Raw genomic sequence first — 27,875 nt, 5'->3', positions numbered from 1 at the left:
TCCCAAGGTGGTATAGAGAGGTGTAAAATACAGCTCTCTGCACAAGCCAGAGACCCTGTATTTCTGTTGGGGAGTGTTGCCCCCTCTTGCCCTCTTTCAGGGGTTCCACTCTGGGATGGCAACTGTACTTGCGCTGGGAGCTCTATTGGCTGTGCTGGGTCCCCTACCGGCCTCCATGGCAGAGGGGAAGTTGCCACCTCCCCCATAATGGGGAGCCTTCCCCCGAGTCTGTGCTGACGGATGAACGAGGGTATAAGGATTAAAGCAGGGCTGGCCTAAATGGATCCATCTAGCAGGATTCCTGCTGTACATCTGCCCAGAGAAGCAACGCTGGGATCTGTTTTCTACACGGTCAACTTTTCTGTGCAATAATATCCAGTTCAGGAATTCTCTGGCCCAGCTGCGCTCGGGGGCCTTTCTCACTAAGTCGTTTCCCTGCTTTGGGGACACTGCTTGCCAACTGCTCCCATTTGTGTTGCCCCCCTTTTTTTCTGCCCATAAAATCAAACGGTCTGAGCTCTAACAGTCTGTAAGGAGTTAGATCCTTCACGTGAGTCGTCATTTGACTGGTCTCACTGGATTTGGCATTGCCTACTCCAGCGATAGGTTGAATACTCTGCATCGACCACTGGCTGCTAAGGAGCTGTGGATGTTCAGCCCCACTGAGGCTCAAACCCTTTGTCCCCAGCATCATGCCACTTGTGCAGGAATTCCCCTTTTGTTCTGCAGGCAGCTCAGCTACTCTCTGGTATCCAAATGGGACTGGATTGAAACTGCAATTCCCAAAATGCACAGCTGCAGAATGCATGGGGTTGGCTTAGCTCTCGCACCAAGACTGGGGAAAGGCCAGTGTTAATGGGTGGTGGGTCAGTAAGAGAGGAACAGGTGTGGGGAGCCACCTTGGTATTTGTGTTAGTTAAAGACTATTTCAGTGTAACAAGCTATATGAGCCTGGAATGTCATGTCATCTAGCAATGCCTAGTGGTTAGCAAATGCCTGTGGGAGGTGAAGTCCAGGTTCTAATCCTCTCGGCACTGCTGATTTGTCATGTGACTTGGACAAGCCGCCTGACCCTGTGGAGGATAATACCAGCCACCGTGGAAAAGGGCTCTGGGATTTTTAGGTGAAAGGTGCTTCTGAAGTGCAAAGCATTAATTGTTGCTATTACACATTGAGAGGGCTGCTTTGATGACAGTTGGGTATGCCAGGGAATAATAGCTACAAATTGAGGTCCCTGTCTCCTGGCCACACACAGGCACAGTTGTCAACTTTCATGCGGTAAACAAGCACCCCAACTTTCACAGTAAGTCAAAAATCAAGCTAATCCCATTTCAAAACAAGCCAATCCCTAAGAACCCCAACACTCTGTGTGACTAGATCCCCCCGGCGTGTAGTCTGGGGCTGTGGTGGGCCCGCTGTGCACCCCAGACTCTCTCTCCCCCTTGCTCCTGCTTGCCGGGAGCCGATCAAAAAAAAGAAACAACAAGCTACAAGCCAAAACTAGCCAACAAGCAACTCACAAGCCAATTAAGCCAAAAACAAGCCCAATTTCTGCGTTTTTTTCCATGGGTTTGGCATGTCTGCACTCAGGCTGCACTGGGTGGTCTAATTTCCTGACCATTTATGCTCTTTACATTCTTGCCTTGTAGTTATGTTTTTTAAAAATGCTTCACAGACTAACAACCACTGCATTTGCTTTTCAGTCTAAGGACCAGTCTTTACAATAACCTCTCATATGACAACTCTTCTGATTTCCTATCTGCAAACTAAGCATTGATCAGCTGAAACAAAACTCTCCTTTAGAGGACAGCAAAACCTCCCTCTGCTACATCCCAGACACTTAAATCTCTTCCTTTCTAGGATGGGGGGACAGGAGTTTGGCTAAAGAGGCTTAGGCCTGGGCTACATCGAAAACGTAGGCTAACCTAGTGACATTGCTCAGAGCTATGAAAAATTTCGCACCCTGTGCCATGTAGTTAGGGTGACCTAACCCCCGCTAGACATTGCTAGGTTGATGGAATAATTCTTCTATTGACCTAGCTTCCGCCTCTTGGAGAGGTGGATTAACTGCATCAATTGACGAACTCTTTCTGTCGGTGTAGGAAGCATCTGCACTATGGTGCTACAGTGGCACAGCTTGGACCACTGTACTTGTGCCGCTGTAGTATAGACAAATCCTTAGATTTTGAATTGAAATCCTCTTTGTGGGTGCAGCTTTTTCACTTCTGGCAGATTTCCATTCCTAGGGAGAAACCCCTTTCCACTTCTGGGATGGCTTGGATAATAGAGTTACTGAAACATTTCCCCATCTACTTCTGGTAGCTCCCGTCTTAAAGATGTTCCTCTTGCTATTCTAAGCTGAGGCAGGTTTCATTATCAGCATCTGGCCGCATGCCCCTCTGTATATTTCTTGGCATGTGCTTCTCCATAGTAGACCCCAATCTGAGTGGTGGTAGGAACAGTAAGACGTTGAGACCAGTGCTGCTGCTCCATTCATATAGAGAGTGTCTAATTACAAGACCTTTAGAGCACTTTGTGCGACAGTTTCAATGAAGTCCCCATATGTCCCATATTTCTATGACCTTTTGTTTTGAATTCTCTCATCTGCTGAGGTGCTTCTTATACCGGCTCTTACCTGCTGCCTCTCTACTTTCAGCTTCAGGGCTGTGAGTTGGGGATTCCCTCTGGGTATAGGATTTTCTCCCACTCAAATTAGTTGTATTTAAATTTCAAACTTAAATGTCACTTATTGCTGTTGGTTTGTGCTTTAAGCCAGCTGCTCTTGTCACAGAGGAACTTGCTTCATTAGGTGAAGCTAGTTTTTTGGGGGGAAGGAGGAGGAGGGAATTCTCCTTGCACAACCTTTGACCGTTCCTAGAATTGAAATGTTGGTTTTCTTTTAAAGATTTGTATATGTTCAGATAGTTTGTTCAGACCGAAGAGTCTGGCGGGTCTCAGTGCAGGCTTCAGCAGGGGTCTGCAGTACAAAAACCTTGCTGTATTTGGCATTAATGCAGTATCAGCAAAAAAATAAAACTACAGCCACAGATTGAATGGGCACTGAGATTTAAATACCCGTTTCCAGTGGATTATCGTTGTTACAGCTCTCGCCATGTTGGAAGCTGATTTGTTCACTAGATCATTGACCAGCTAATGCTAAGAGATGATTGATGTTTTGCCTATAGAAATAAGTTACCTAAAACTACATTTTAGCAACCAAACTTTCCAGAAGATTGGAATAAATAATGCCACTCTAAGTTGTATTTCTGTCACCCCAGATGCATGCACATTGTCATATAATTATGCCGTTTCATTGCTGAATATTGTTAAGTGTTGAAAGCTAGAATGCCGTTGCCTCAGTAACGCTGCTCAGTGCTTCTGTCCTTGGAGCTCCAGTGTTATCAGTACTAACAGCTGATAATGCAGCCTGCTAATTCAGCAGACATCAATGTTACTCAGAAAGAAAGACCCTAGGCATGGTTCAGTCACAAAGGCACTCAACCAGGTTTATTGCCCTCAAGGCATAGTCCTGGTGCCCTGGCTCTGTGGTTACAGGTACACTAACAAATGAGTGCCCTGTGGCAAGAAATGTCTCAGTCAGCAGCAGAAATTTCTTCTGTCCCCTAGACTACACAAAGGGTTAGGGTGAGATACCCCGACATTTATAGACTGAGACAAATAACTGGGATAAACATCTTACATACCACTTTACATGTTTCATGACAGCTGTTTACCTTCCCTTGTTCCTGATATCTCAGACAAAACATCCCTATTCATTATTTGTCAAACCAACTTATCTTGTACTAGATTGGGATGTATCTGTACTAGCTGGAATATATTTACATACATATCTAGTACCTAGTCAACTAGCAACAACTTTGCCAAGTTCATGTACCGGATGCTTATCTGCTTTAATACATAGCCTGACTTTGGTTCGTAGCCTATGGTTCAGGCCTGAGATCTTGCACCAGGGCCAGTGCTCCAGGCTCGCGCGCGCTCTCTCTCCCCTACACTGAAGTCATTCCACTTCTTTGGTAGAAGGAGCCAGCTGCTTAGATTAGAAGCTGTTTGGGGCAAGGCTCTTTGTTCAGTGTTTGTGCAGCACCTCGCACCGTGCGTCCTTGTTCCATGACTGGCCCCCCCCCCCAGGCACTACTTCAAGACAAATAATGGGCACACAAAATAACAGAAGGGGAGAGGATAGGGGTCCCTATTCACAGAAGCGTGCACAATGTCCATGAAAAGCTGATAGGACCATAGCTTTGACATTGTCTGAAAGCCCACTCCCCGACACACATCGAATTCCCTGCAACTTAACTCTGTGTGTGTATCTGCTGCTGGAGGATAGATAATGGGTAGGTATAACCAGGAATCACTGCAGGGTCATGGTTCCCCATGCTGCATTGCAGACAATCACTAACAGCCTTGGTTAGCACATAGGTTAGCTATTCACTCATCCAGATGCCAAAGTGTGGGGGTGGGGGATAATGAGGCAGGCCAAGAGAGATAAGGAAAAGAGAGCTCTTAGCACATCCCTCTCTGCAAATGTCCCGAGGACTCCTGAGCAGAGAATAATGGTGTGCACAGAGGAGGTGTCTTAAAGCACACAGAAGAGACAAGATATTTAACAAACAGAACTTCCAAGCCCACATGTTCAGCAGGCAGTTGTTTAAGGAAATGTTCCCTCGCCTGTAACGATGATAAATCACTTTCTGCATCATGCCATGCCTGGAGTTGTGGGTAACGTTGTTGTTTTTTTTTGCCCCTCTCTTGTAGATCTCAGACCTGATACAACAAAGCACAAAGGAGTCCCCGCTCTGGGAGTTCCTCAGCCTGGGCTACGCGCTCATGCTCTGCCCATTTGTCGTCGTCCTCGGAGGGATGTTTTTCCTGGCCACGGCCCTCTTCTTTCTAAATGACCGCACCAAAGCTGAACAACAGTGAGTAGCCAGGCAACCGGGAATGGAGGAGGGAGGGGAGCATGTTATCTCATTCCACAGTTAGGTATGGAATGTTTCACCAAGCCCTTCCAGGTAAAGGATGCAGCAGAGCACATGATGCCACAAAAGGCACTGGGAATTGGTTATGCTGGTTTTGGATCCTTTATAAGTTTCTGCTTCCAGGAGTTCTCAACCGTGGGCTGCAACACTCTGGGGCTAGCACCTGATTTTAGACTGCAGCCTCCTTTTGATTTTTTATTGCGTGGGTGTGTCCAGGGGGCACTAGAATCCTGTCCATTTGGATTAAGATGGAGCACTGCATGCTGGGAGCTGTACTCTCCCAGGGCCACCTCTCAACATTAAAGCAGAGGATGAACGTGAGCCACATTGTGGTGCTCAGTGGTTAACTTTTAGCTCATGGCTACACAATTGGGCCACCGTCGCACTACTCGCTATGTGAAATAGTCAAAAGGAGCAATTGAGAAAATTAAAAACATTGTGTGTGGGGTGGAGGGGAGATAATACACATATATAAGTCCCGAGTTGTTATGTGAAAGATAGTCTTTCCTGGTTCCTAATTACAGCTTGTAAAAAAAAAAAAAAAAAAAAAAAAAGCTACGTGTTTTTCAGTAAGGAAACCGATTCAGATCACTTCACTGTTGGCAACTACAGTAACACAGAAGACGCTTCCACCTGACACGCACAGTTTTGGGGTTAGTCTCTTTCTCGTAATCCTTGCACAAAAATATGACTCTCTGTGTATGATGTTCATGTTGAGAATACTGGCAGTGCTTGGGCCATTGTTTGCCCGAGAGTGGCCTTTGTGTTGCTGTTGCTTAAGAAGGAGATGACGTTATTTGCCCTGACAGAGGCCCAATCTGCATTAAGGAACCTTGCAGTGGTGCAGCTACATTGAGGTAGATCCGTTGCCCGAATGCAGCCTACCTCGATGCGGTTCAGGATGCTGCTGCCCTGGTGCCGGCCCCAGGGCAGCACATCTGCATTCGGGGCTGTGTCGGTGTAGTAACACTGCTGTTGTTACACCAGTTCAAATCTCCTCAATGCAGAGCGGTCCAGAGCCTTAACAGGGCCAAACGTGTGTGTCTGTCTGCAAGCCAGGCCCAGGGGAGGGAGAAAAAACCCTGTTCTAGTTTTAAAAAGCCATGTGTCCCAGCATTATCGGATATGAGAAATCTAAGAGCAGAGTGAAGTGCTGGGAGTACCTCGCTTTGTGAATACATGTGAATGGCTAGAAGCACTTTCTGGCTCACAGACAGTTGATAACTGAGTATGGGCTGTGCCCATGGCCAGCTGGATCTCTGTGGTTCTGCCATTCCCTTTCCTTGTTATTAGTCCCTGGGGTTCATGGGCCCTTTGTGCTAGGTGCCGGGCGGACATGCAGTCAAAAGCTCACAATCTGGGTTACGTCAAGATGCACCAAGTGGATGAAACAGCTAGATGGGTGGGGAGAGAAGACAGGGTGACAGTGAGCCAAGATGTCATACATTAAGCAAAGCTCTCTGCTGCTTAGCTCCGAGACCATTTTTTATGCGTCACCAATAATTGTGGGAAGGGACCTGTTTACAAGTTGTCTTCTAACCAGTGTGCAACCCGCTTCCAAGTGGTAGCCTGGACGGGACTCTGTCATGTCCCTTGTAATTGAATTACAGCTTTGCACAGTCAGAGACTTTAACCTGGCTTTGGGGACGTGGTTTTGTCCACCCTGCACTGCCCCTTTTAGCGGTGTGTTACCCTGTCCCCGACTCTGTTAGAGTCATAAAGCAGATGGTGCCTAACCGTGAGTCAACGTGCTAATCATTGTGGGGATGCAGTGAGGTGAACGGATGCTTCTGATACAGCAATAGGAACTCAGGCTGGCTTTCGTTGCCAGAGAGTCCAGGGTGATAACTGGATTTAATAACAACATGTAACATTGCCATGTTATGAGTTTAAAAAAAATCTCATTCTTCAGGGTGGTTGGCAGCAGTGTGAATCTTTGCTTGTGGACCCCTTGCTTGTGGACCCCATCTCTGTTGTGAGAGCAGCCAGTGGTGCTGAGCAACCGTCTCTGCACTTAGTTCAGTGTGATGCTTCGTCCTCAGCTGTGCACGTGAATAACTAGCACCTGCATTAGACGATGAGAGTGTGGGAGAAACCGCTGTCAGGCAATGGCGACTCTGAAGCACCAGCCCAGGCCAGACCCCTTTGTGGCTGGTGAATTCTCTGCCATGTCTGGCTAGTGTTATGGTTCTGGAAGAGCCCTTATTTGGTCCAAGAAAGGAGGGTGCTCCTCAGCTTGTATTGAAAATCCCCCGCTGTTAGTTGACCTTGTCTAGGTGCCAGTGTGCAGTGGCATATTTTACCCGATCCTTTTACAGCGCAGCCCTGCAGCATGCAAGAGCCGTTGGCTGGGGTGACTTGATATATGGAAACCCAATCTTAAGGGACGGGAGCCCCCAAGTGTTCATTTCCCCAGAATAAACATAAATCACTTGTATCTCAATGGTTCTCTCCACCCTGAGCAGAGCCCTCCCGTATTCTGCTCACGTCCAGAGCCACCCTGTTTCCTTCCCCTTAGTCATTCCATTTAGCAAAGCAACAAACGCAGGCCTCCAACCTATTTTTATTTCTGTCTCCTCTTCAGCATCCTTCCCCTTTCCATTCTCTGTCTCACTCGCATCTGGTTGTGTATTACTGGTATTTGGCTGGCGCTCCTTCGTGTGCTGTTGCTGAGTGGCTCAGATAGAATGCAGATAGAACAGTTACTATAAATCATGACTGGTGAAGCAACTTCTCTGCTTTTCAGTCTGCTGGGTTTTTCAATATGCCCATTAATAGTTATTCCCTTGTTAAAAATACTCTACTGTCCTACAGTCACGCTCCAGGACAGTGTTGCTTACTGCAATGTTTTGGATCTTTACTGCGGAATACTAACTTATTACAAATACAGATTAGTAACCTTTGAGTTCTGATCCTCTGAGTCACCGCCAGGCCACACCATCTCTTCCCTCTTCCCGCTCACCATCTGGGGTGGGCATGCTGTCAGGGTTGTCAGCCTGTTCTTGATTTGCTCAGCACCATAGTTCCCCAGGCAGGTCCCACTGGAACGGGTGCATTTGTGGGGTGGGGGAGGAGCAGGGCTTGGGTGTGGCTGAATACATAGTGGTGATAAGAAGGCCGAGCGCCTTGGGATTAGGATCTCCAGATACCACCTGTATACGTGCTTCCTGGCTGGTGGAAACACAGTCTGTACATGGCATTATGTATCTTTAGCTAGAATCGTTTCCTTGCCTGGCCGATCCCCACTTCCACCCACCCATTATAGGCTGGGCACAGAGCCCTGCTCTTTCAGCAATCCGTGTTCTCCTCTACCAAGGATCCTGCCGATCAGTCATCAGGACTCCCAAGTGTGCCCTGCCAAGTGAAATTGATTAACCTGCAGGAATCGAAAGCCCCAGTGTCATGCCAGAGATTAAACCCATTCATCACAGGTAGGGTCAGGTCACAAGGGCTGGAGGTCACAGCCTGACTAATGAATAAATATGGGGGCCAAGAGGTGTAATTCTGTAGCCTGGAGTCCTCCTCTGCTGAGGGAGAAGGGAGAGATGGATCTGTCCTATCGCTAATTGCCAGGCTAAAAGACAGTTCAAGGTTTCTGGCTTGTGCTTGGGTATTTGCTTAGGAAAAATTTCCTCATCCAGGCAGCACAAGCTGTAAATAGAGCAACCCCCTCTGACCCCTTTTGAAAAGCTGCACTGCCGTTTCCGCCACACTTCCTTTTTAGAAGAGAAAATGTAAAAGATGAAACCTGTCAATCCCTCGCAGTGTCTTTATACTCCTCTTGTCGCCACGGCAGCTCCTGGCCTACTTTGTGGATTACTTTTTTAGCATGTTAAATCCAGTTGATAAAGCTTTTTTCCCCCCACTGTAAAGACGAATCAGAAAATCTCATAAGAGCAATACAATGAGCCTTCTCCTTTCAAATGAGATTGTTCTCAAATACTGGGTCTTTCACATACATAACAGGGCCTTGGAAATATACCAACGGCAAGAGGTTTTCAGTAAATTTAGGAATGACACGAGGAGAACAATCTGGACATCATTAGTCCATAATGTAACCTAATTACTTTTGGTGTGTTTTCATATATACATAAAATATAAAACCCACCACCCCCAAAAGTGATTAGAGAGAGAGGGATGTCTATAGAGGTTTTGGCTACCTATAGTAATTAAAATTCTCTCAATCCTTTTTGTAAGAACAGGATTATTAGTTTTGGGCCTTGGCCACATTCAGACGTGGGTAGATACATTGTTCACCTGAAATTTCTCCTGTTGTTGCACTTAAATGAATACGATGTCACTTCCTGTTTTGTAGTGCTGCGGTGCACTGTTAAACAGCTGTTGTGTTGCTCTCTGGGGATGGCAGCAGGTTATTTGTGGGTGGACTGAGACTCCTAATATATCCCTACCTAAGGTATAAAGGTGTTGTGGGCTTAATTCATGTACTTGAAGTCTGAGACTTTTTCAGTGGTGTATACAAGTACAGTATGATGATTGCCTGGCTGAGTACATACAGCAACAGAGTGTAAATCTAGTGATGTGGGTTTCACTCTTAGCTCTGCCATTGCCTTCCTGCAGGACTCTGGGGGAAGTCCATTCGAGCCTGATTTTTCTGACATGCAGAGCATCTGCAGCTCCATGGATTTCACTTTTTGTAGCTTGCTCACATCCTTAGCCTGGCTGCATCTCAGCTGCCCCACCTGTAAAGCAGATCAATCTTTGCCTGCCCCTGTGACGCACACAGAGAGCCGTGGAAGAAATGCATTACGTTGGTGCTCAGTAGACAGAATATAGCTTCATCTTTAATTAGGGGAGAATCTACCCTCTTCATAACACAAACGGAATAACGGCCATTTCCCACATTACTAGGAATGTTGGGTACAGGCTCCTCCCAATACATGGCCTTATACCAGTCAATACATAGACCCTCATGCCCACTTCGCATTCACTGAAAGTCTTTTTCATATGGTTCGTGCTGATCTATTATACATCTAGAGATTGACCCTCCCTTGGGAAGAACCATCTACTCTGCCTCCTCCTTGACATAGGACTAGAGGAATTGTCAAATTGGATCAGACCCGTGGTCCATCTAGCCCAGTATCCCATCTCTAGCGGTGGCCAGTGCCAGATGCTTCAGAGGAAGGTGAAAGGACCCCACAATAAGCAGTTGTGGGATAATCTGCTGCTCATGAAGGTCTCCTTCTAATTCCGGGTGTAAGCCCCAAAGCATGAGGTTTTACATCCCTTCCCATGCCTTTTTAGCATTAACTATTACAACCCTGGATATTCTTATTATCCATATAATCGGCCAGTCTCTCTTTGAATCTTGCATGATCCATGCACAGTCAGTGGTTTACAAGATGTCTGACAATGTGGCTCAGGCAGCAGGATGCAGCTGTAGTGCATATCGCCAATGCAACCGTGAACAGGAGTAAGGAATTGCCCAGATGCAGCTGGCTTAAACAAGAGTGTAGGTATTTAACTAGCTAGCACACTGAGACCATTTCAAAGGGACTCATGAGGGCAAATAATTCACCTGTTAGCTCATATTTTCAATAAAGGATAAGGCCACCTGAAAGGCTCCGTTTTTCCCTCCCTCTAATATTTGCAATGAAAAATTGAAACATTTTATTTAAAAAAAAAAAAAAACCCCTGCAGCTCTTAACACCTTTGATGGAGTGCGGAAACTGCAGATGAGTAACCATAATGATTTATGTATCATTTAAACGTGATTAGTACAGATACTTACTAGGAGGAAGCTATTGCTTTTTTACACTACTGATCAGGTGATGCAAGACACAAAAAGAACACTGCCTAATTAGCATGCAACTTTATATTTTCCTAAATGTGTTAAGTTTACAAACTGCCGACTCCCTTGTAGCAAAGAGAAGAACAATCCATTTTCAGACCCTCTTTTCTACTTTACGTTAGACTTGTTTTAGCCTTTTCTCGGGGCAGGTACAAAATCATCTCAAAATTCCCACATTGCAGCAATTATTTTGGTTGAAGGTGCCTGACATCCTTGTTGCTTTTCAGTTTCTTTTATGTAGGAATGTAGTTAGAGACAGAAGAGATGCATCAGATATTGTCATGTTCCTGTCAGGGCAGGATATTGTCCCCCCAACAGAGGATGTATGCAATATTAAGCTGATATGTACAGTTTTGTTTAATTAATATTACATGTTAGTGAACTTTGCCCATTTACATAAGGGAAAAATGTTTTTTCTGCAAATTAATTTAAGACAAACTCATAAGAATTCTCCTTGATTACAAAGCTAGTTACCCATGTTAGAGGGATGTGATGTGCTCAGTGCTGGTTGTAGGTTGAGATGTTTCAAAGCTGACTTGGTGGTTTGCCCACACAACTCCCGTAAAGGGATCTCTGAGGGTCAGTTCACCCACGATTGGCATACACCTGCTTGTGAGCGTGTGTTTAACAGTGCACAGCATCACCACAAGCTGGCAATGTGTCCGATTGAAATCCCCCAAAGAATGGAACTTGTGTGGCTAAATCCTAGTGAGCTTTGCAGATCTCAAGCATAGTCCCTTCCCAAATAAAGTCAGGCTGTGATATTCTGAAGAGCCTATTGGAATTAGGAGTCCAAACCCACTGGAATTCAGTGGAAACTGAGCACCTAACTCACTGCAAATCCCAGCCTTACATTCTAAACTAGAGTTTATCTCCCATGGCACTAGAACGTTCCCCAACCTAGCTAGGACGCACTCCCGACCCTGCAGAGCTTACAATCTTAATAAGATAAGACAACCAAAGAGAAGCTGCAGGGCCACAATTCAGGATCCTGGAGGATTATTGATGGAAAGGAAGATTGCATGAAGGGGAAAGGTTTGAAAGCAGGAGAGAGCCAAGCAGTGTGTGCTGGGGGCAGAACAGGATTAACAGGCACAAGGGTGAGGGTGGGGAAAGGATACCAAAGGGAGTGGAAGGGCTGGAGGATTGGAATGCTCTGATGGAATGTAGGGGAGATGGGAGTGGAGATGAAGGGGGCGTTATTATTCTCTGCCATCAATGTAAAAAGCCAGCTTTTCTCCCCATTGCTTTAAACCGTTTACCCAGCTACGATTCTAAAACAGCAAAGGAAGCTGACAGATTCAGAAACGTGACCGTTTGGGATTAGGGGAGATGGGAACCGTAACTAGCTCACTGCAGTAGGCTTTTTCCACCGTACAGATGGGAAAAGACTGTCTTCTATCCAAAAAGTGTCATGTTGTTTTACTGCTGTGATCAGCCTGATTTCCTGCAGGTTATTTTGGAAGGCATCCAAGCCTGGTCTGGTTGCCTGTAGCATTACTTGGTTTCAGACATGTTGGGTCCAGTAGTGAAGCCCTTATGGAGGTAAATTTCCTGTGGCGTTTGAAATGCGCCACTCAAGCTCATCAGCAGGCAGCAGGCGTTTTGCTTGAGTAAGGTCTGAAAGAGTGGGACAGCTGGCACTGGCAGTTATAACTGCATCCGAAACCCAGGCAGGACTTTGACTCTCCAAGCCCATCAATTCCATGGGAGGACTAGTCAGCCAAATGTACTCTCCCGCAGAGGGGAACGTGAATACTTGATGCAGTTGAGAAAAGAAAACTCTCTAGAATGCTCCTAGTCAATTGTGTGATGCACTGCAGAGGGGAGAGAATATTTTCCTGAGCTTGAATTGAGAGGAAGGGGAGACCTAATGGTCTGAGCACAGAACTAAGCCAGGAACGTCCTGGAGCCCTCATCCTGGTTCTGCCACTAACTTCCCTCTTTGGCCTTAAGGAAGTCAAAGGTCTCCATAAAAATCTGCCATCTGTAAAATAGGGATAAACAGCATTTTGCCTGCCTCCCACACATTAAGTATTCGTGTTTGCAAAGAGCTATGTAACTGTTGAGCGCTGTTAATCCTTACCTCTCCCAATAGATTATATACACTGCAGTATCATTGCAGAGGGACAGTTCTTGGCATACATAGGGTTTATAATGGATTTTGTATCTAGTTGGAAGATCCTAATGAGTGAAGTGTGTACTAGGACAGTTTCTTTGCTAATGTTGCACTGGCACAGATATGAAATCCTATCCGATCACAGGCAGGTGGTTAGTATGATGGAACAGGAGGCTGCCTTCCAGTCCAGGGGCTTTCTTGACACAAGGAACCAGAAGAGCAAATCATGGAAAACCTCAGCCTTGCTGTTCCGTTTCCTGATGCCTAGCATCGTCATCCGTCAGGGGATGAATCTGCCACCATAGACTGTAATTACTTTGCCAAAGAAAGGTAACATTTGTTCATATAAAGAATGGCATGTTTATGATTAAGACAAGAGAATAATAGTGGGCTAATTTATACCTGCCATAACTGAGATCAGTGGAGATGCATGCACTGACACCCGTTCTGAATCAGGACAGTAGGCTTTAAATGCACAGTGAGGCAGACTCTGCCGAGTTGTGAGGCTGGGTTATAGGGTTATAGACTGTGTTGTCCCCACTAACCATGTTTGGAGGTGTGACCCAGACTGCACTCATTAGTGAAATGGGGCCACAGCTGTTTCCTTGTGTCTCCCAATGCTGGATCAAAGAGTGCCGTAAGCACCGGGCTTCAGTCCAATGTAAGTGATTTCCAACATCCTAGTCAGATCCTGATCAGACTGTTAACCGTAGGCTGAAGGAAGGGGTACATTCAGTCAGGCACTCAGGTCTCTCTACATGCTATTAGATCAGACAATAACAACAGATGTTACCACGTTAGCTGGCTGTCCTTACCTGCACCCTCTGGACAATACAGGAGAAATATCGTGGGTGAGGTACATTCCTAACCAAATTGCATCAAAAAGTGGGATCTTTAATTGTCTGCAGAGGTAGATGGGAACCAGAGTTTAATGTTGCATCCAGAGGACACCTCTTCCCCACTTCCACTCAAAACAAAAATCCTCCTCCTCCCTCCAATACTGCAATTCATTGATCAGGATGAGCCCATGTCAAGCTTGGCGCTAGAACTGTTGGGTGTGAAGCCAGAATGCTTCCACCGGAGCTGTACTGTCACCAAGGTAGAATTGTCCATGCACAGGGAAACTTTTTGTCAGCAGGTTTTGAAGGATTTAAAGAGATTTTCAGCTTCAATAGCACTCTCTAAAGGTTCACATTAGCCTGCTGCCCCAGAGGAGTATAACAGGCTTATCTTTGAAGTTTATTTCTGTCCAGGTCCTTGATACCTAATGAGTGCTGTTAACCATTCATCTTCAAAACCGTTCGGCTGCTGCCTGGAAAATTATGAATTTCCCCCCCTAATTCCAGTCTTATCCTGCTCTCAAAATCTCTGTAGCAAAGGAACATAGAGAGTTGGCTTGCATTTCTCCCTCTAAGTAAATATGCTCAGTACCTGAATTAAATATTGCAGATGGAAAACTTGAATGGAGTCTGGGCAGCTTTTAGGGACAAAGCTGAATGAAGAGGGAAAATACTACTGTACGTAGTTACTGATTCCATTCAATAAAACCATTGATGTATAGGAAGAAATAGTGGATTTAAGCCAATTTATTTCTTAGGGCAGCTGGCGGAGCACGTGACATCACCAGAATGAAGCTCAGATCAGACTGTCGTCTCGCCAAAGGGCTGTGCTTTTGTGAGATGGGCTATAGAATGCCTAGGGTGAAATTCACCTCTGTGCTGAGGGCGAGCAGGAGGTCTGTGCATTACTGACCTCCCACTTTAGCTCCCTCTTTGGAGGGCTGAAGTACGTCTAGCCCTTGTGCTACCCATCTGCACAGAGATGAATTTCATGGGTAAGCAGTAGGGAGAGTTAAATGAAGTAACCCCCAACCAAGCTATAGCCAGCTCCACTTGTTCATTAACATTTTTAAGCAGTCTAATCGTTAGAGTCTTTTCCCTTGGTAAATTGACCTTTGCTGCATCAAACAGATCCTGCTCCTGAGAGGCTAGAAAAATCTGTCGTGATGCATCAGGAAATTGTCACTGGATGGAATATTTTTAGCTGTGCACTAACTCTCCGTCTCCTCCCCCCTGCAAATCATTGGGCTCCTCTCTCTGTTGCTATATCATCACCATTCACCTTCCCTGCATTCTCGCTTGGATGCAGTTTTACATGGGCATTGCATTCAATGTACCAGGTCACCAGGAGCTTTGAAATCGAAGCACTGACCTTCTGTAGTGAGGTACACCACCATGCATGGTATTAGCCTCTTCTGCACTGCTTGAGTATCTACACCGTACGGACCGAACTCCCAAAGTGCACTGGGGTCGGTGTAAAGCCAGGCAGGGGCTCTCTGGAAGCAGCCTCTGCTTTGGTTGTTCTCAAGTCCTGGTCAGGCAGCCAGGTACTGCACTTATATGGCCCCTGTTGCCATAGTTTCTGAGGTCCTCACCATTTTGAATGGGGTTGACTCACAGTACCCTGTGAGATAAAGAAGTGCCCTTTGCCCCATTTTGCAGATGGGAAATTGAGGCACAGAGACCCAGTGATTTGCTCATTATACAGGGAGTCTCTGGTGGAGCAGAAAGTTGAGTCTGAGTCCCAGCTGGGTAGTCTGACCACTAGACTGTCGCTCCTGCCTTGGGGGATGGAAGGAACTAAAGGAGGGGTTTGAAGGACTCTGTATGTTGTTGGATGAAAAACCGTGCAGCTGAAGCTCTGAATTGTTGAGCTAGAGGCTCTGAGCTGTCGTTTTCCTATTGGCTAGAAGAGCCTGGCAACTGACATAAAGATGATGCGTTGCTGTGACCAATGCTTGTTCCCCGTGCAGCTGTGGCGAGAGCACTCAGTGGGGAGCTGTTGAAGAGAACACTGTACAATAGTTAGACAGCTGATTTGGTTTCTGTTGCTCCTTGGGCTCTTTAAAAAATAATTTTAAAGGAAATTCAGGGATTTTTCTGACTTGTTTCAATACTCGGCAGTACCTCTGAACGAACCTGGGCCCAGTAGACATGCAACATCAGGTGAAACTTGCTGGATTTAACTGGGTCTGACTGACTCCGAGCCCTCCAGGGGACGTGGTGAACCCCAAGAGAAGTGTTGGTGTGAATCCCTGTGCAGTGAAATTTCAGTTGGGCGCAGTCTCCGTGACTGTGCGCGTGTAATTTATGTGGAGGCTGAATGATGGCGAGAGGCGCGAGCGGCTGTCGCTGCCTTGAGCACAGCTTGTGGGTACGAGCAGAGTTCTGAGTGAGCTAAGCAGGGTCAGCCCATGCCTAACAAAATCTGAACGTGTCTTTTAGTCCACGGCCACCCGTTTGTATCACAGGCTGGGACATTCGGCCAGGGATGTGCACTGCGTACAGGCCCTCTCGTTAGACACTGTATGAGCTGGGCTGCTGTACAATTAACTCTGTCTGCTCCTCTGCCGATTCATAGGGCTTCCTTTAATATACTTATTCACCCTGCATTTCCATGAGACGAGGCGGCTACGAGTGGTGTATCCTTCGCCTCTGGTTTTGTCAGGCAGGTTCAAACAGCAGTGTTATGAAGTTAACACTACGCAATTGACTCCATGAGTTCCAGAGTGGGTGGGTTCACAGACTGCTGGACCCTGCTCGGCTGCTAATTGCTATAGTACTTGAATAGTGAACCTGCAGGCAATTGTAGTCATGCATGCAGGGCAGGGGAGAGTTGTTGCTAACCAAGCTCTGGGGCAGAAAAGCATAAACATCCTTTAAGAAAAGTAATTGAGCAGATGAATTATCTCTAGCATTTAAGGAAAGGTTTGCTTTTCATAATTTTTAAGGTATAAAGGACAATTATGGTCATCTAGTTTGACCTCCCACGTAATACAGGCCAGAGAATTTCACCAACAATTCCTGCCTAACTTCAGGTTTAGCTATTGTGTATTATTTAGAAAGACTCCACCCATAGCCTTGAGTAAGTAGTTCTGGTGGTTAACGGCCCTCCCTGTTTTAAAACAAATATTGTGCGTTATTTCTAGTTTGCATTTGTCTAGCTTCTGCTTTCAGTAATTGGATCTTACGCCTTGGTCTGCTAGATTAAAGAACCCTCTGGTCTCAGAAATCTCCTTAGGTAGGTTATGATATATATTCAAACAGACAAAAGCTTTTGAAAGCTGTGTTGATGTTTATGAATCAAATAGTGACATTGGTGTTTTCTGTGGTGTTTTTGGGGAGGCTTGTGCTTCCCAAAGACTAGGTGAAATTCTCTTGGACGTAACTGGTGTCTGCAGAAAGGCACCATTTGAGTGGGACAGAAAGGTAGGTTTTTTGCAGATGTCCCTCTAGGCACATCACTTTAACAGGAGAGACTCTAAGGTGGCCACCAGGGGCTCTTCTTGCTGCCACAGCCTCTTGGGCAGTGATTGGGGGGGGGACATAAAGCAATGGCCCCTCTCCTGGGGCTGGTAGCAGGGGTTGGGCCCTGTCCCTCTCTGGAGCCACAAACACCGGAGGAGCAGGCAGCTGATGTGAGTTCCCCACCTTCCCATGGGCAGTGGGGCTTGGGCTTCCGGCTTCCGCCCTGGGGCGGCAGGTTCTGGCTATGGGTCTCCATCCCCCGGCTGCAGGCTAACCAACCCCCCATTGTCTCTGCACTCCACCGCTTCCCTCAGCCCTCCATCACCCCTGCGCCCCGCTGCCTCCTTACCTACCTCTCTATCCAGGGCTTAATTTGTCGCCCAGCTTGTGCTGGAGCTGAGTAAGACTGCTGTGAAAAGTGATATTTGTATGTTTGTTAATATCACTTTTCACTGTCTCCCAGCTAGATAGTAAGTCTGCCATTTAAAGTGATATTAACAAGCATACAAATATTAGTTTTCACAGCACTAGACTTACTAGCTAGCAAGTCTTTATAAAAAAAAAAAAAAAAAAAAAAAAAAGAATCAAAAAAGTCAAAGAAACAACAAAAAAGACAAGATCATGCAAAGCACCTTATTTTGTTTCTATTCTGCCCGGTAAAGACTAGAGACAATTGCACATTATTTTTATGATTGAGTCAGCAAAAAACACTACTTAAATAAATTACAATGATTTGGACATGTATATGTGCATATTTGTTTTTCCTAAGGCACTCTAAGGCCACCAAAAATTTTCTTGTGAGAACCCCTGTCTAAGGGATGTTCTGCGTGATGCCTCTGTTTCTGTAGGAAATTGACCACAGAGAATTTTGTTTCAAGTGGCCAGATACCTGTCCTAAAACTTAATGCCAACCTGCATTGTGTATGTCTGGGGCTCTAGTGTTTTGACTACAGTTGCAGTCAATGGAGATTGGGGGTTATGGAATTTGAAGGCCCTAAATCAGTGGTTCTCAGCCTTTCCAGACTACTGTACCCCTTTCAGGAGTCTGATTTGTTTTGCGTACCCCCAAGTTTCACCTCACTTAAAAACTACTTGCTCACAAAATCAGACATAAAGATCTAGTTGCTCCCCAAAAGTGTCAGAGCACACTATTGCTGAAAAATTGCTTTCTCATTTTTACCATACAATTATAAAATAAATCAATTGGAATATAAATATTGTACTTACATTTCAGTGTATAGTATATCGAGCAGTATAAACAAGTCATTGTCTGTATGAAATTTTAGTTTGTACTGACTTCGCTTGTGCTTTTTATGTAGCCTGTTGTAAAACTTGGCAAATATCTAGATGAGTTGATGTACCCCCTGGAAGACCTCTGCATACCCCCAGGGGTATGCGTGCCCCTGGTTGAGAACCACTGCCCTGAGTATTGCGAAGGTTGAAGAGGTTTTGCTGTTAACATCACAGGGCAAAAGGAATCGTGTAAAGGGATTTTATTGCTGTTCATAAGTTAACTAATGTTAGATACAGAAAGCTGTAAAAAGTGGGGCATTTATTTCCTAATTCCCTCTCTCCTTGTAGCAAAACAATCGCTCTAATTTGGGTACTGCAAAAAGAGGTATTTTGAAAATGTGTCGGATACTAAAACGTGCACACTATAGATGTAATCAGTGCATGAAACATACTGTTCAAAGGTTCGGGGAAGCACTGACAAATATTATTGCCCCCCTTTAGAAAATCACAGCCTTTTCCTTCCTTTTGAGTCTCGTCCTTGCTAATGCCCGTAGGTACTAGCTAGCAGTTGTGTTCTCTTCCTCCTGCTCCTCCTCAATTCAGTCAGTGATACTGCAGCCTCGAGTTTGGGAAGTCACAAGCACAGGCATGGTAACGTTTTCTAAAGTGCCTCCAGCCCTTTAGAACCTACATCCCTTGGAAAGTCAAGGGGACTTAGATTTCTAATTGTCTAAGTCACTTTTGAAAGGGGCAGCTTGGCTCCCAAGCCACTAAAGACACTTTTGAAAACTAGCCAAAATGAGGACAAGATGAGTGGGCAGCTAGAAAGGGAAGGTTGCCTGAACGTCGGGAAGAAGATGTGGCTCTCTGCTAGGATTTTGGGAGCAAATTCTGTTTCAGAAACTGAGGCAGGGACTGTTCCTATATTATGTGTTTGTATAGCTGCTAGCATAATAAATCAATCTTGGGGTGCAGTGGGTAGTGCGCTGGTGGGCCGTGTCACTGTCTGGATTAAAAGGGTAATTGGAGGATAGCCTTTTTTAAACTGCCCAGTCTCCTTTCAGTGAGGCTGGTGCACAGAGAAAATAACCCATAAAAGGTCACAGCAACTGTATATTAAATTGGTTCTTGTTCCTACAGAAGTTTCCATCTTAGGCATTGCTATGGATAGAACAAAATTAGATCTGTTTTACAACCTTAAATATTTAATACATAATTTCAGAGCATGTAGTCTAATATTAAAGAGATGGCTCTATGAATACTTGGTAATTATAGATGCTGTCACGTATCATGAAATCTGTTTGATCACACCTCGGAGAAATATTTGGGTTTTCTAGATGGAGGAAATTGGGAGTGGGGACAGGGATTCATTTGTAACTGGTGGAGGTAATAGTGAAAACAACCAGAAAAAAAGTGTCTCCGACCAGTTTCGGTTCTTAAAAGGCAGTTTGGAAGAGTTTCCGTCCCTGTCAGGAAATAACAGAATGGTTCCCATCTCCCTCTTTCGGGAGAAAATAGCACAGTGTAGGAACAGCTGCTTAGTCAGCAAATATTCCCAAACGGGAAGTGACAAACTCTTCAACGTGGGATTATCGCTGTTAGACCAGTGGGACCCCTCTGAGCTCTGGGATACTCCTCCAGCATCCTGGCAACTCAGGTCCGGGGGGGACATTTTCCTACCATTGAAAAATTTGGAATTAGCAGCATTTTGACCCTTATTTCCCCCCCTCTTTTTGTAAGTCTTCACTGCTGACCTTCTGGTGCCTCCTGGGAGTTCTGCTGAAATCCAAGGATACTTAGGATGTAGGTGGACAGCACAGCAGGAATGTTCTACCTGGCTATTGCTAGGAGATTAGGCAGAAAACCCCATGAACACTTGGAGTGTTTGGCAGAGAAGGGATGATCCAGTGGGTACGACGTGAGGACCTGGGTTCAGTTCCCTCCTCTGCCACAAGCAACAGAGGGTCCTGTGGCACCTTTGAGACTAACAGAAGTACTGGGACCCTCTGTTGCTTTTTACAGATTCAGACTAACACGGCTACCCCTCTGATAAAAGGGGTGGGAGGTAATAGCATTGCCCTACTTCACAGAGGAGAGTGAGGATAAATACGTTAAAGATGGAGATGCTCAAATACTATGGTGATGGGGGTAATAGAAGTACCCCAGAGAGACAGGGAGAAGATTTATTTTAACCCTTCACATGCTGCACAAGTGGTGCACTCTGAGTGTTCCGGGTACACCTGCCAGCAATGCACATGCATACTCTGTGATAAGAATAAAGCACGGGCAGAATTAACCTGTTCTGCATAGCTTCAGAAATGACTGATTTATATCTGGTCTACACTACAGTTAGGTCAACGCAAGGCAGCTTAGATTGACTGGGACAGAGAACAGGGCTGTTGAGCAGAAGTTGCACAGCCTGGTGGATTAGATCTAGCCCCGAGAGCTGCTGTCAGGCCCAACAAGGCTTTCAGCTCCAGTGATTGAAAGAAGACTTTTTTTTTTTTTTTTTTTTTTAAACTAACCTTTATCAGTGGTGGCTGTTTACATTTATGTTGTCAGTCAAAAGGACACCAAGCAACCGCTACTGCACAAACAGCCTTGTTCCCTGCTTAGGGAAACAATTGCCACATATCTGAATGCCTTTGGAGGGTTGCCAGGTTCTTGTCAATTAGTATCAGCGGCATTACTTTGTGTGTTCCAGTGGCTGTCAGCATTACCAGCTTTCAGAGTAGCAGCCGTGTTAGTCTGTATCCGCAAAAAGAACAGGAGTACTTGTGGCACCTTAGAGACTAACAAATTTATTAGAGCATAAGCTTTCGTGGGCTACAGCCCACTTCTTCGGATGACGCTACCGTGAAAGAGCTGGGAGCCCCAGCCCTGTGTTTGCAGTGCAGCTGCTAATTCACACTAGCTTCCTATCTCTTTAGAGACTGAGCACTCGGAAAGAAATAACAGACGCACGGATAGTATGAACCATGACAATTCAATGCAAGGACGGTAGATTTTTAGCTAGTGTTCTTTTGGCTAATTGATGCTCTAACACCTTCGTGGTGGTGGTTTATACTTGACATTTTTTTCCCTCCTTCCATCCAGGGTGAATCAACTGATGATGCCACCAGCCTCTGTGAAAGTCTGAGACGGTGAGTGACCAAAACCAACACAAAATGTTTTTCTTAATGACAGTGGTGACTTGCATGTGTGCTGGGCGTTGGAGAAGAAATTCCAGTTCCCGACCCTGCGGGTTGGCCGAGGGATTGCACTGTGTACTAGGTGGTTTCCCCAGGGAGCAAGCGTGAGCAACATGATAGAGTGCAAAGTAGCTGACTTTTTGGGTTCTGATAATTACAGCAAAACATCCCTAGCTGCAAACTCTCCCCATTTTACTCTATTTGCCAACCCCCAAGGCCCTACATTACAGCCTCCTAGGAGCAAATTCCACCCAATCATTCAAAGCAAAGCCACATGAGATCTACCTCCAGCCTTGCTTACCCATAAGAGCAAAAACCCAGTGCATCAGATCTCTGTGACTCTTGCAATAAAATCACTACTTTAGGCAAAAAAATGCAAGGGACTGAGGCCTCTGAGAGGCCTGTGCAACCCCCTGTGTTTTACATGGCCTGAGATGTAGTTTGAGAAGTAGATTTGTTGCCTTGATTAACATAAATAAACATGGAGAGGAAAGGGCCTATAAAATTTCTCAGCCCCCACCCACCTTCTGAAAAAGCACCACTTAACACCTCCTTCATTTTCTGGTCTGCTGGAGAGTGGGGGGCTCTTGGTCATAACACTTCCCAATTTTGCACCAGCCTTGAAAGATACTGCAGCCCCATCCAACTAAGGAGCATGAGATGAATGCTGAGACCAATGTCAAGCCAGCTGCTCTTGGCTTGGTCTACTCTTAAAATTTACCCTGGCATGCTGTGTCAGTCAGGGGTATGAAGAAAACCACACCCCAGTACACTCTCCACACGAGTGTAGCTAGACGTAGCCCGTCACTGGCCTGACTGATTTCCAGGAACACTATGACCATTTCTCTAAACAGAGTAGGGCCCATGTGCATAATCAACCCCTATTGACTTCAGTGGAAGCCAGATACCCTCATCTAAGGTCAGTATTTGGCCCTTCCTGAAATGCTTTTGCATATATTAAATCTGCTATGGCATTGCCATGTGACTATCCAAAAATGTATTTCAGAGCTAAGACCTTTCACTGAAAAATGCTTTCTGACCGTGCAAGACCTTGCTTGGTCATTTTCTCCCGCCTCTTCCATGCCCTCCCCCCCACCCCCTTAATACTGGGTGACAGTTCTGAGACATTGACCTTAGACCACAACCACCCCCTCCTCCCAGCTCAGGCTGTTTTTATCGCTAGCTGCCAGTCACACAACTCCAGCTTGGAGCAAAGGATAAACGCTTCCTGGGTTTTGACTGGGGCCAAAATTAATTAAGCAAGTTTAACAAAAGAGGAGATTTTTCTTTCCCATAAACTAAGTACACTGGGAGAATCCTCATGAAATAGCACAATTAAGAATGGCCTTTTTGGGGAGTGATGTAATAATACACTCTTGACTGCAGCAGATGTGTTGTTTCTGTGGGGGGACATAGATCATGGTAGAATCTAAGCATTTAATAGGCAAACTCATACCTTTCATGCGCTGGGCTGGGAGTTTAACACCAACTTCATGCCCTTTAATAGCAGCTTTTTTACATGATTAAAGAATCATCAAAGACTGATTGCAAGACTTAGTTATAATGGCATTAACATGTTTCCCATTAGAGCAGTTAGAAATGGAAGGGTCATGTAGTGATGTAAAAATAGTATTTCCCTACTCAACAGGGAATTCAGTATTAAAACTACTGGTGCCCCTTGCTTAAAATAAATGTATGTTGCCTTTTACTCCCTTGACCCCTGAAGTGCGAAGAGAGGTAGCTGGGTTCTATTTCATCTTCATTAGTGGCAGAATTGCTGTTTCCAATTGCAGAATCATCCCCAGCTTAACCCTCAGATTGCAGAAGCGGCAATTTGAAAAGTGACTTAAAAACAAGCCTAGAACCTCATTGTTCAGTCATTTTCACATCAAATCTTCTCCATTTACAAATACACAGATAGTGTGTTTCTTTCTACTTTTTCCTTTTCTTCCTAATTTTAGTGTAATTGTTCCAGTACTCCATGTCACCTAGTAAAATTTAATTTTTAGTCTTTGAGCAAGTTAAGACATATGTAAGCGCTTGTGGCTCTAATCTGAATAGGCATAGTCATTGGAAAAACCTCAAGCTACGGTCAAACATCTTTCTTGGATGTCCAGTGATACAGACAATGGGCTGATTTCAGAGGGAATGTCGAATGTGCCACTGGGGTAAATCTGGTTGTGTTTGCAGAAGGGTTAAGTGCACCTACACTGCCCCTCCCTTGTTTTTCCTACTGCCTGTTCTTCATGTACTTAGCAATGGTGTGGATTACACAGGAGTAAATTACCAATTAACTTGGCTATGACAGATCTGGTCTACACAGCAGTATAACTATTTTGGAAAGAGGAATGATTATTTTTTAACCTCTCTAGTTATACCAGTACAAGCCCTAACATAGCACCTTATACTAGTACAACATTTCCCCCTTCCCCTGTGGGAACAGACTACACCAGTAGAACTGCACCCCGCAGTAGGCTGGTTGTACTGCTTTAACTATACTGGCATAATTAAAGCGGTACAACTTGCCCATAGATGGAGGCCTCATCTGTTTGGATCGGCCTCTTGAGTGAAGACTAGGGCTTGTTTTCCAAGCTCACGGGAAGAACAGAACCAGCGCCTGCCTTCATAGATCCATACACAGCCCTTGTCACACTAATGACTCTCCCCTCCCGCCCCCTTTTATTCACAGTTGACATTATGGATGATGAAGGAAACGCTGTGTGGACTCCAGCTCCCACAACCACCACTCCAACCACCTGCTAGGAAACCCCAGTACTGGACATAAGCAAAAGTTCCAGCTCCGGGATGCATTTGGAGTCTTATCGAGTGCTAATGAATCACTTCACTCTAACCAGCTGCAGGCTCAGGGTCAAAGAAATGAATGGGGATGGCCTAGATCTCAGGGCTCCTAAGCCTAAGAATATTGTAGGGTTTCCCCACATTGCTGAGTGTCCGAAGAGCCCACAACCACACTACCCCTGTGCGTGACTGTCCATTGTGCATACAGTTTTAGGTTTAGCCAGTGAAGAAGTCTACGTTGCATACAGGGCAACTTCTGTCCTATTAAATGCTGCCAGTTCTGTCAGCCAGAGACTACGCTAGCTGGGGACCTTTTCTGTACATCACAGCTTTACAAATTGAAGGCTCAACCCAGATTTCTTTAATTATTATTTAAACAAGTCAGAGGATGCTTTGTCTTCATGAAAGACATAAAATAGAAATTTGATAGAGTTGTATTTAAACTTTGAGCATCTCGAAAGGCCCATGTACCTGTATTGGATGCGAAAGCTTCCACGGTGTTGCCGCATCAATCCCCAAGAGGGCTCCAAGGGACCATTCAGAAAGTATGGCACAGACCTTCAAGCAACGGCATCCTGCTTAAGGGAGTACCGGAGGAGGAGAAATCTGTCCCTGCACAAGGTGTTCTTTGGGATTGTTACAGAAGAGCCAGGAAAACCACGGTCAGTGATATCTGGTGGCTTCCAGTTTTGTTTAACACACAGTTTCAGTTCCAGGTAGAAGGAGGTTTACAGAATACGAAAATCCAGAGATTAATTGCTTTATGTGGAGTCTGGTATTGCTGCCCTGATGTGCCAGTGATGGTCTGTCTTTGTTTACGTGCATATAATGTTCATCATTAGGCATGTTGCAAATACCAATAATTTTTTCCAGTATTTTCAGGCACATTTATGATGTTATAAAGCTTTGTTTCTGCCCAGCAACTGCATTTATAGAAGGATTTTTAGATTCAATGCACACCCTATTTCCCCTCCCCACCGTCCTACTGTTCTGCTTTGCTCCCTCCTACGCGAGTGACTATATTACTTAAGTTCAATTTGATCTTTACAGAAATGCAACTGGGATTTTCTTTTTAATACACTAGTCTACTGGTCTAAACTGAGTTAGTAAGAAGTGAGCCTCTCTTAGCTGATTTTGTTTCTAATCAGTCAGATTATTTTTGTTTAACCAAGGGCTCTTGTTTCTTGCAGTCGACATTCAAGTATAAAATTTATAGTATGCCAGCATGGAACGTATTAGAACTGTGAGAGCAATGAAGTGCTAACAGCACCAGAAAAATATCAGATTGCCAAATCACCTCCTTTTTCTGTTTAGGAAAAAACTGTTAAGGCTCATATTTTTATCTAAATTTACCTACATATCACTGTAAAATGTACGTAGGCCTCAACCCTTTTCAACCAGCCCAGCAGAACGCTCTTCCTTTCAAACTCTGGCCAGGGCTGGATTGGAAACAATACTAAATTAGCAAAGGCATTACCCAACCCTGGGATGCTTTTAATAATCTCAAAAACACTGATTAGTTTAGCTAGTTAATCAGTGGCTCTAATGACAGCATAATGTCTCCATCCTTTCAAGCAGCACTGCAATGACTGCATATATGACACCTGCATTAAGTAATCAGAGTCCACCCCAATTTAAAATGCTTCAGGTCTTTTCACTTCCACACTCTACATTGAAGGAAGGCAGCTGTGCTCTGCAGTGAAAAACACAAGAGAGGGCAGATACTTTCGGTTACCAGCAGCCTGGTCATAACCAGCCACATTAACAATATTTCTTTTAAAAACCAGATTAACAGATAGTTCTGGTCAATAATCCCCTTGGAATTAATGAGACCAGCTCTTAACTGTAGTTGGGGTTAGGAGGTGGTTTATCTGGGATAACCTATCAAAGGAATGAGAGCAATACAAGCCCTTCATGCTGGCTAACAGTAATGCCAGAGAAACTAGCATTGCCTGGGTTACCTTAAATAGATAGGTTAGTGACCCTACGCGTGTGCTAAAACAAATCTCACGAGACGTTGTTTTAATTTCTTCTAAACTGTGCCAATAAGGTTTAAATGGCTGTTATGGAAGTGCCCTATAGAATTCTCTAGCAAAACCTATTTGTTTCCTCCCTAGGAATTCTATAGGCTGCATCTGCAAAGGCTGCTTTTCACTAAAATACTCTTAAAAAAAAAAAAAAAAAAAACCCACCATTTAAGTATTTCTTATAGGCTGAGCAAACAATGGGAGACAGAAGTCCCACTCCTGGCCCATCCCCAGGAGAGCAGCAAATGCACTTGTGCGCCACTAAAATAATAACCAAAGCAAGTTCAAAACAATGCTTCATTTCCCATCTTGTACTGTTATTAACATTGCTCGGGGAAAATGTCAACTCTGCAGTCTGGCAGCCAAAGGCCTGAGTTAGAAGCACATGAATTTTTTGTGCTTCTCATTAAGATGTTCTCCGTTAATTTATGTAAAACATAAACAACAATTAGTCACTTGATCTCAGAGGCCAAGGGAAAATTAGCTGAATTTCCTGAATTATTATTTCAAGTGCTTTGTCTTAAAAGTTACAGCACTTATCCTAAAGGGAAGGACTTCGGTGTTTACTGAGATTTTATTCCTATCAATTTTCAATGGAAAGAGAGCCAATAAATACACCTTAATCTCCTTGGTAGGAAGGGCTGACCTCACTTCCTATGAAACAAGACCCAGTTCAGCCACGGTGTAAGCAAATGGAGAATTAGTCCCAGTCCCCCACACACCTATGGTCCTTCACTGATTGAATTCTTCTCCATTTGGAGGAGGAGAGACCTGGCACCAAGGAGGTAGAGTAGCGAGCCATGAGAACTAAGGGAGGGGAAGGAGCAGGGAATTTGGAACCCCCATCCTGAGGCTGCCACTTCCCCGTTACAGACCATGATCCATGTTCAGCCACCTGAAGAGATGAAGGTATTTTTTGAATTGTAGCTACATATTTCTATTCCGGGACGGAATTTTTCAAGCGTTGTTCTATTAGAGCTTCTATTAAATATTTATTCTCTTAGAAAGAAACCAGATAATTGGGATAAAGGGGGTAAGGCAATAACAAAGCTCTAAGTCAAGTCAAGCTGTCCAACCACTCTCAAAAGAGAGGTTTGAAAAACACTAAAGAGGAGGCGGCCGGGTACAACCTACCTTCTGCTGTAACATTCTGGGTGTCTGCTAGTACCCGCTCCCTCGTGAGGCTGCATATTCCTGTCGACAGGAAAAGTGGGGGTCCAGGCCCAGCTCTGCTACTTGGACTGCAGGCAAGTCACTACCTCTCTGCTTGCTTGTTCAGCTGTAAAATGGAGAGATTGGACTTATGAGGCACTGTATCAATGAAGTATGCTCTTCCCTACTCTCTCTCAAACATCCAATTCCAGTATTCTGGTGTAGTGTGCCACTGGTG

General features: G+C 45.1%; 1 protein-coding gene across 2 annotated transcripts in view; it reads left to right on the top strand.

Annotated features, from left to right (window-relative positions):
* SPNS2 (sphingolipid transporter 2) overlaps window positions 1-26,625 on the top strand; it is a 154,954-nt gene extending 128,329 nt beyond the window's left edge. Inside the window, exons 11-13 of one of the 2 annotated variants that reach the window (XM_034752232.1) lie at window positions 4,777-4,940; window positions 21,565-21,611; window positions 24,349-26,625. In XM_034752232.1, coding sequence (XP_034608123.1) covers window positions 4,777-4,940; window positions 21,565-21,607 — 207 coding nt within the window. In that variant the 3' untranslated portion in view covers window positions 21,608-21,611; window positions 24,349-26,625. Of the gene's footprint in view, window positions 1-4,776; window positions 4,941-5,555; window positions 5,781-21,564; window positions 21,612-24,348 lie in introns of those variants that run through there. The other variant, XM_034752231.1, reaches the window with a different exon arrangement.
* Window positions 26,626-27,875: the final 1,250 nt, after the last annotated feature.

The sequence above is a fragment of the Trachemys scripta genome, chromosome 18 (assembly GCF_013100865.1).
Source record: "Trachemys scripta elegans isolate TJP31775 chromosome 18, CAS_Tse_1.0, whole genome shotgun sequence".
NCBI classification, from domain to species: domain Eukaryota; kingdom Metazoa; phylum Chordata; order Testudines; family Emydidae; genus Trachemys; species Trachemys scripta.
This window is presented reverse-complemented; position numbering and strand designations above follow the sequence as displayed.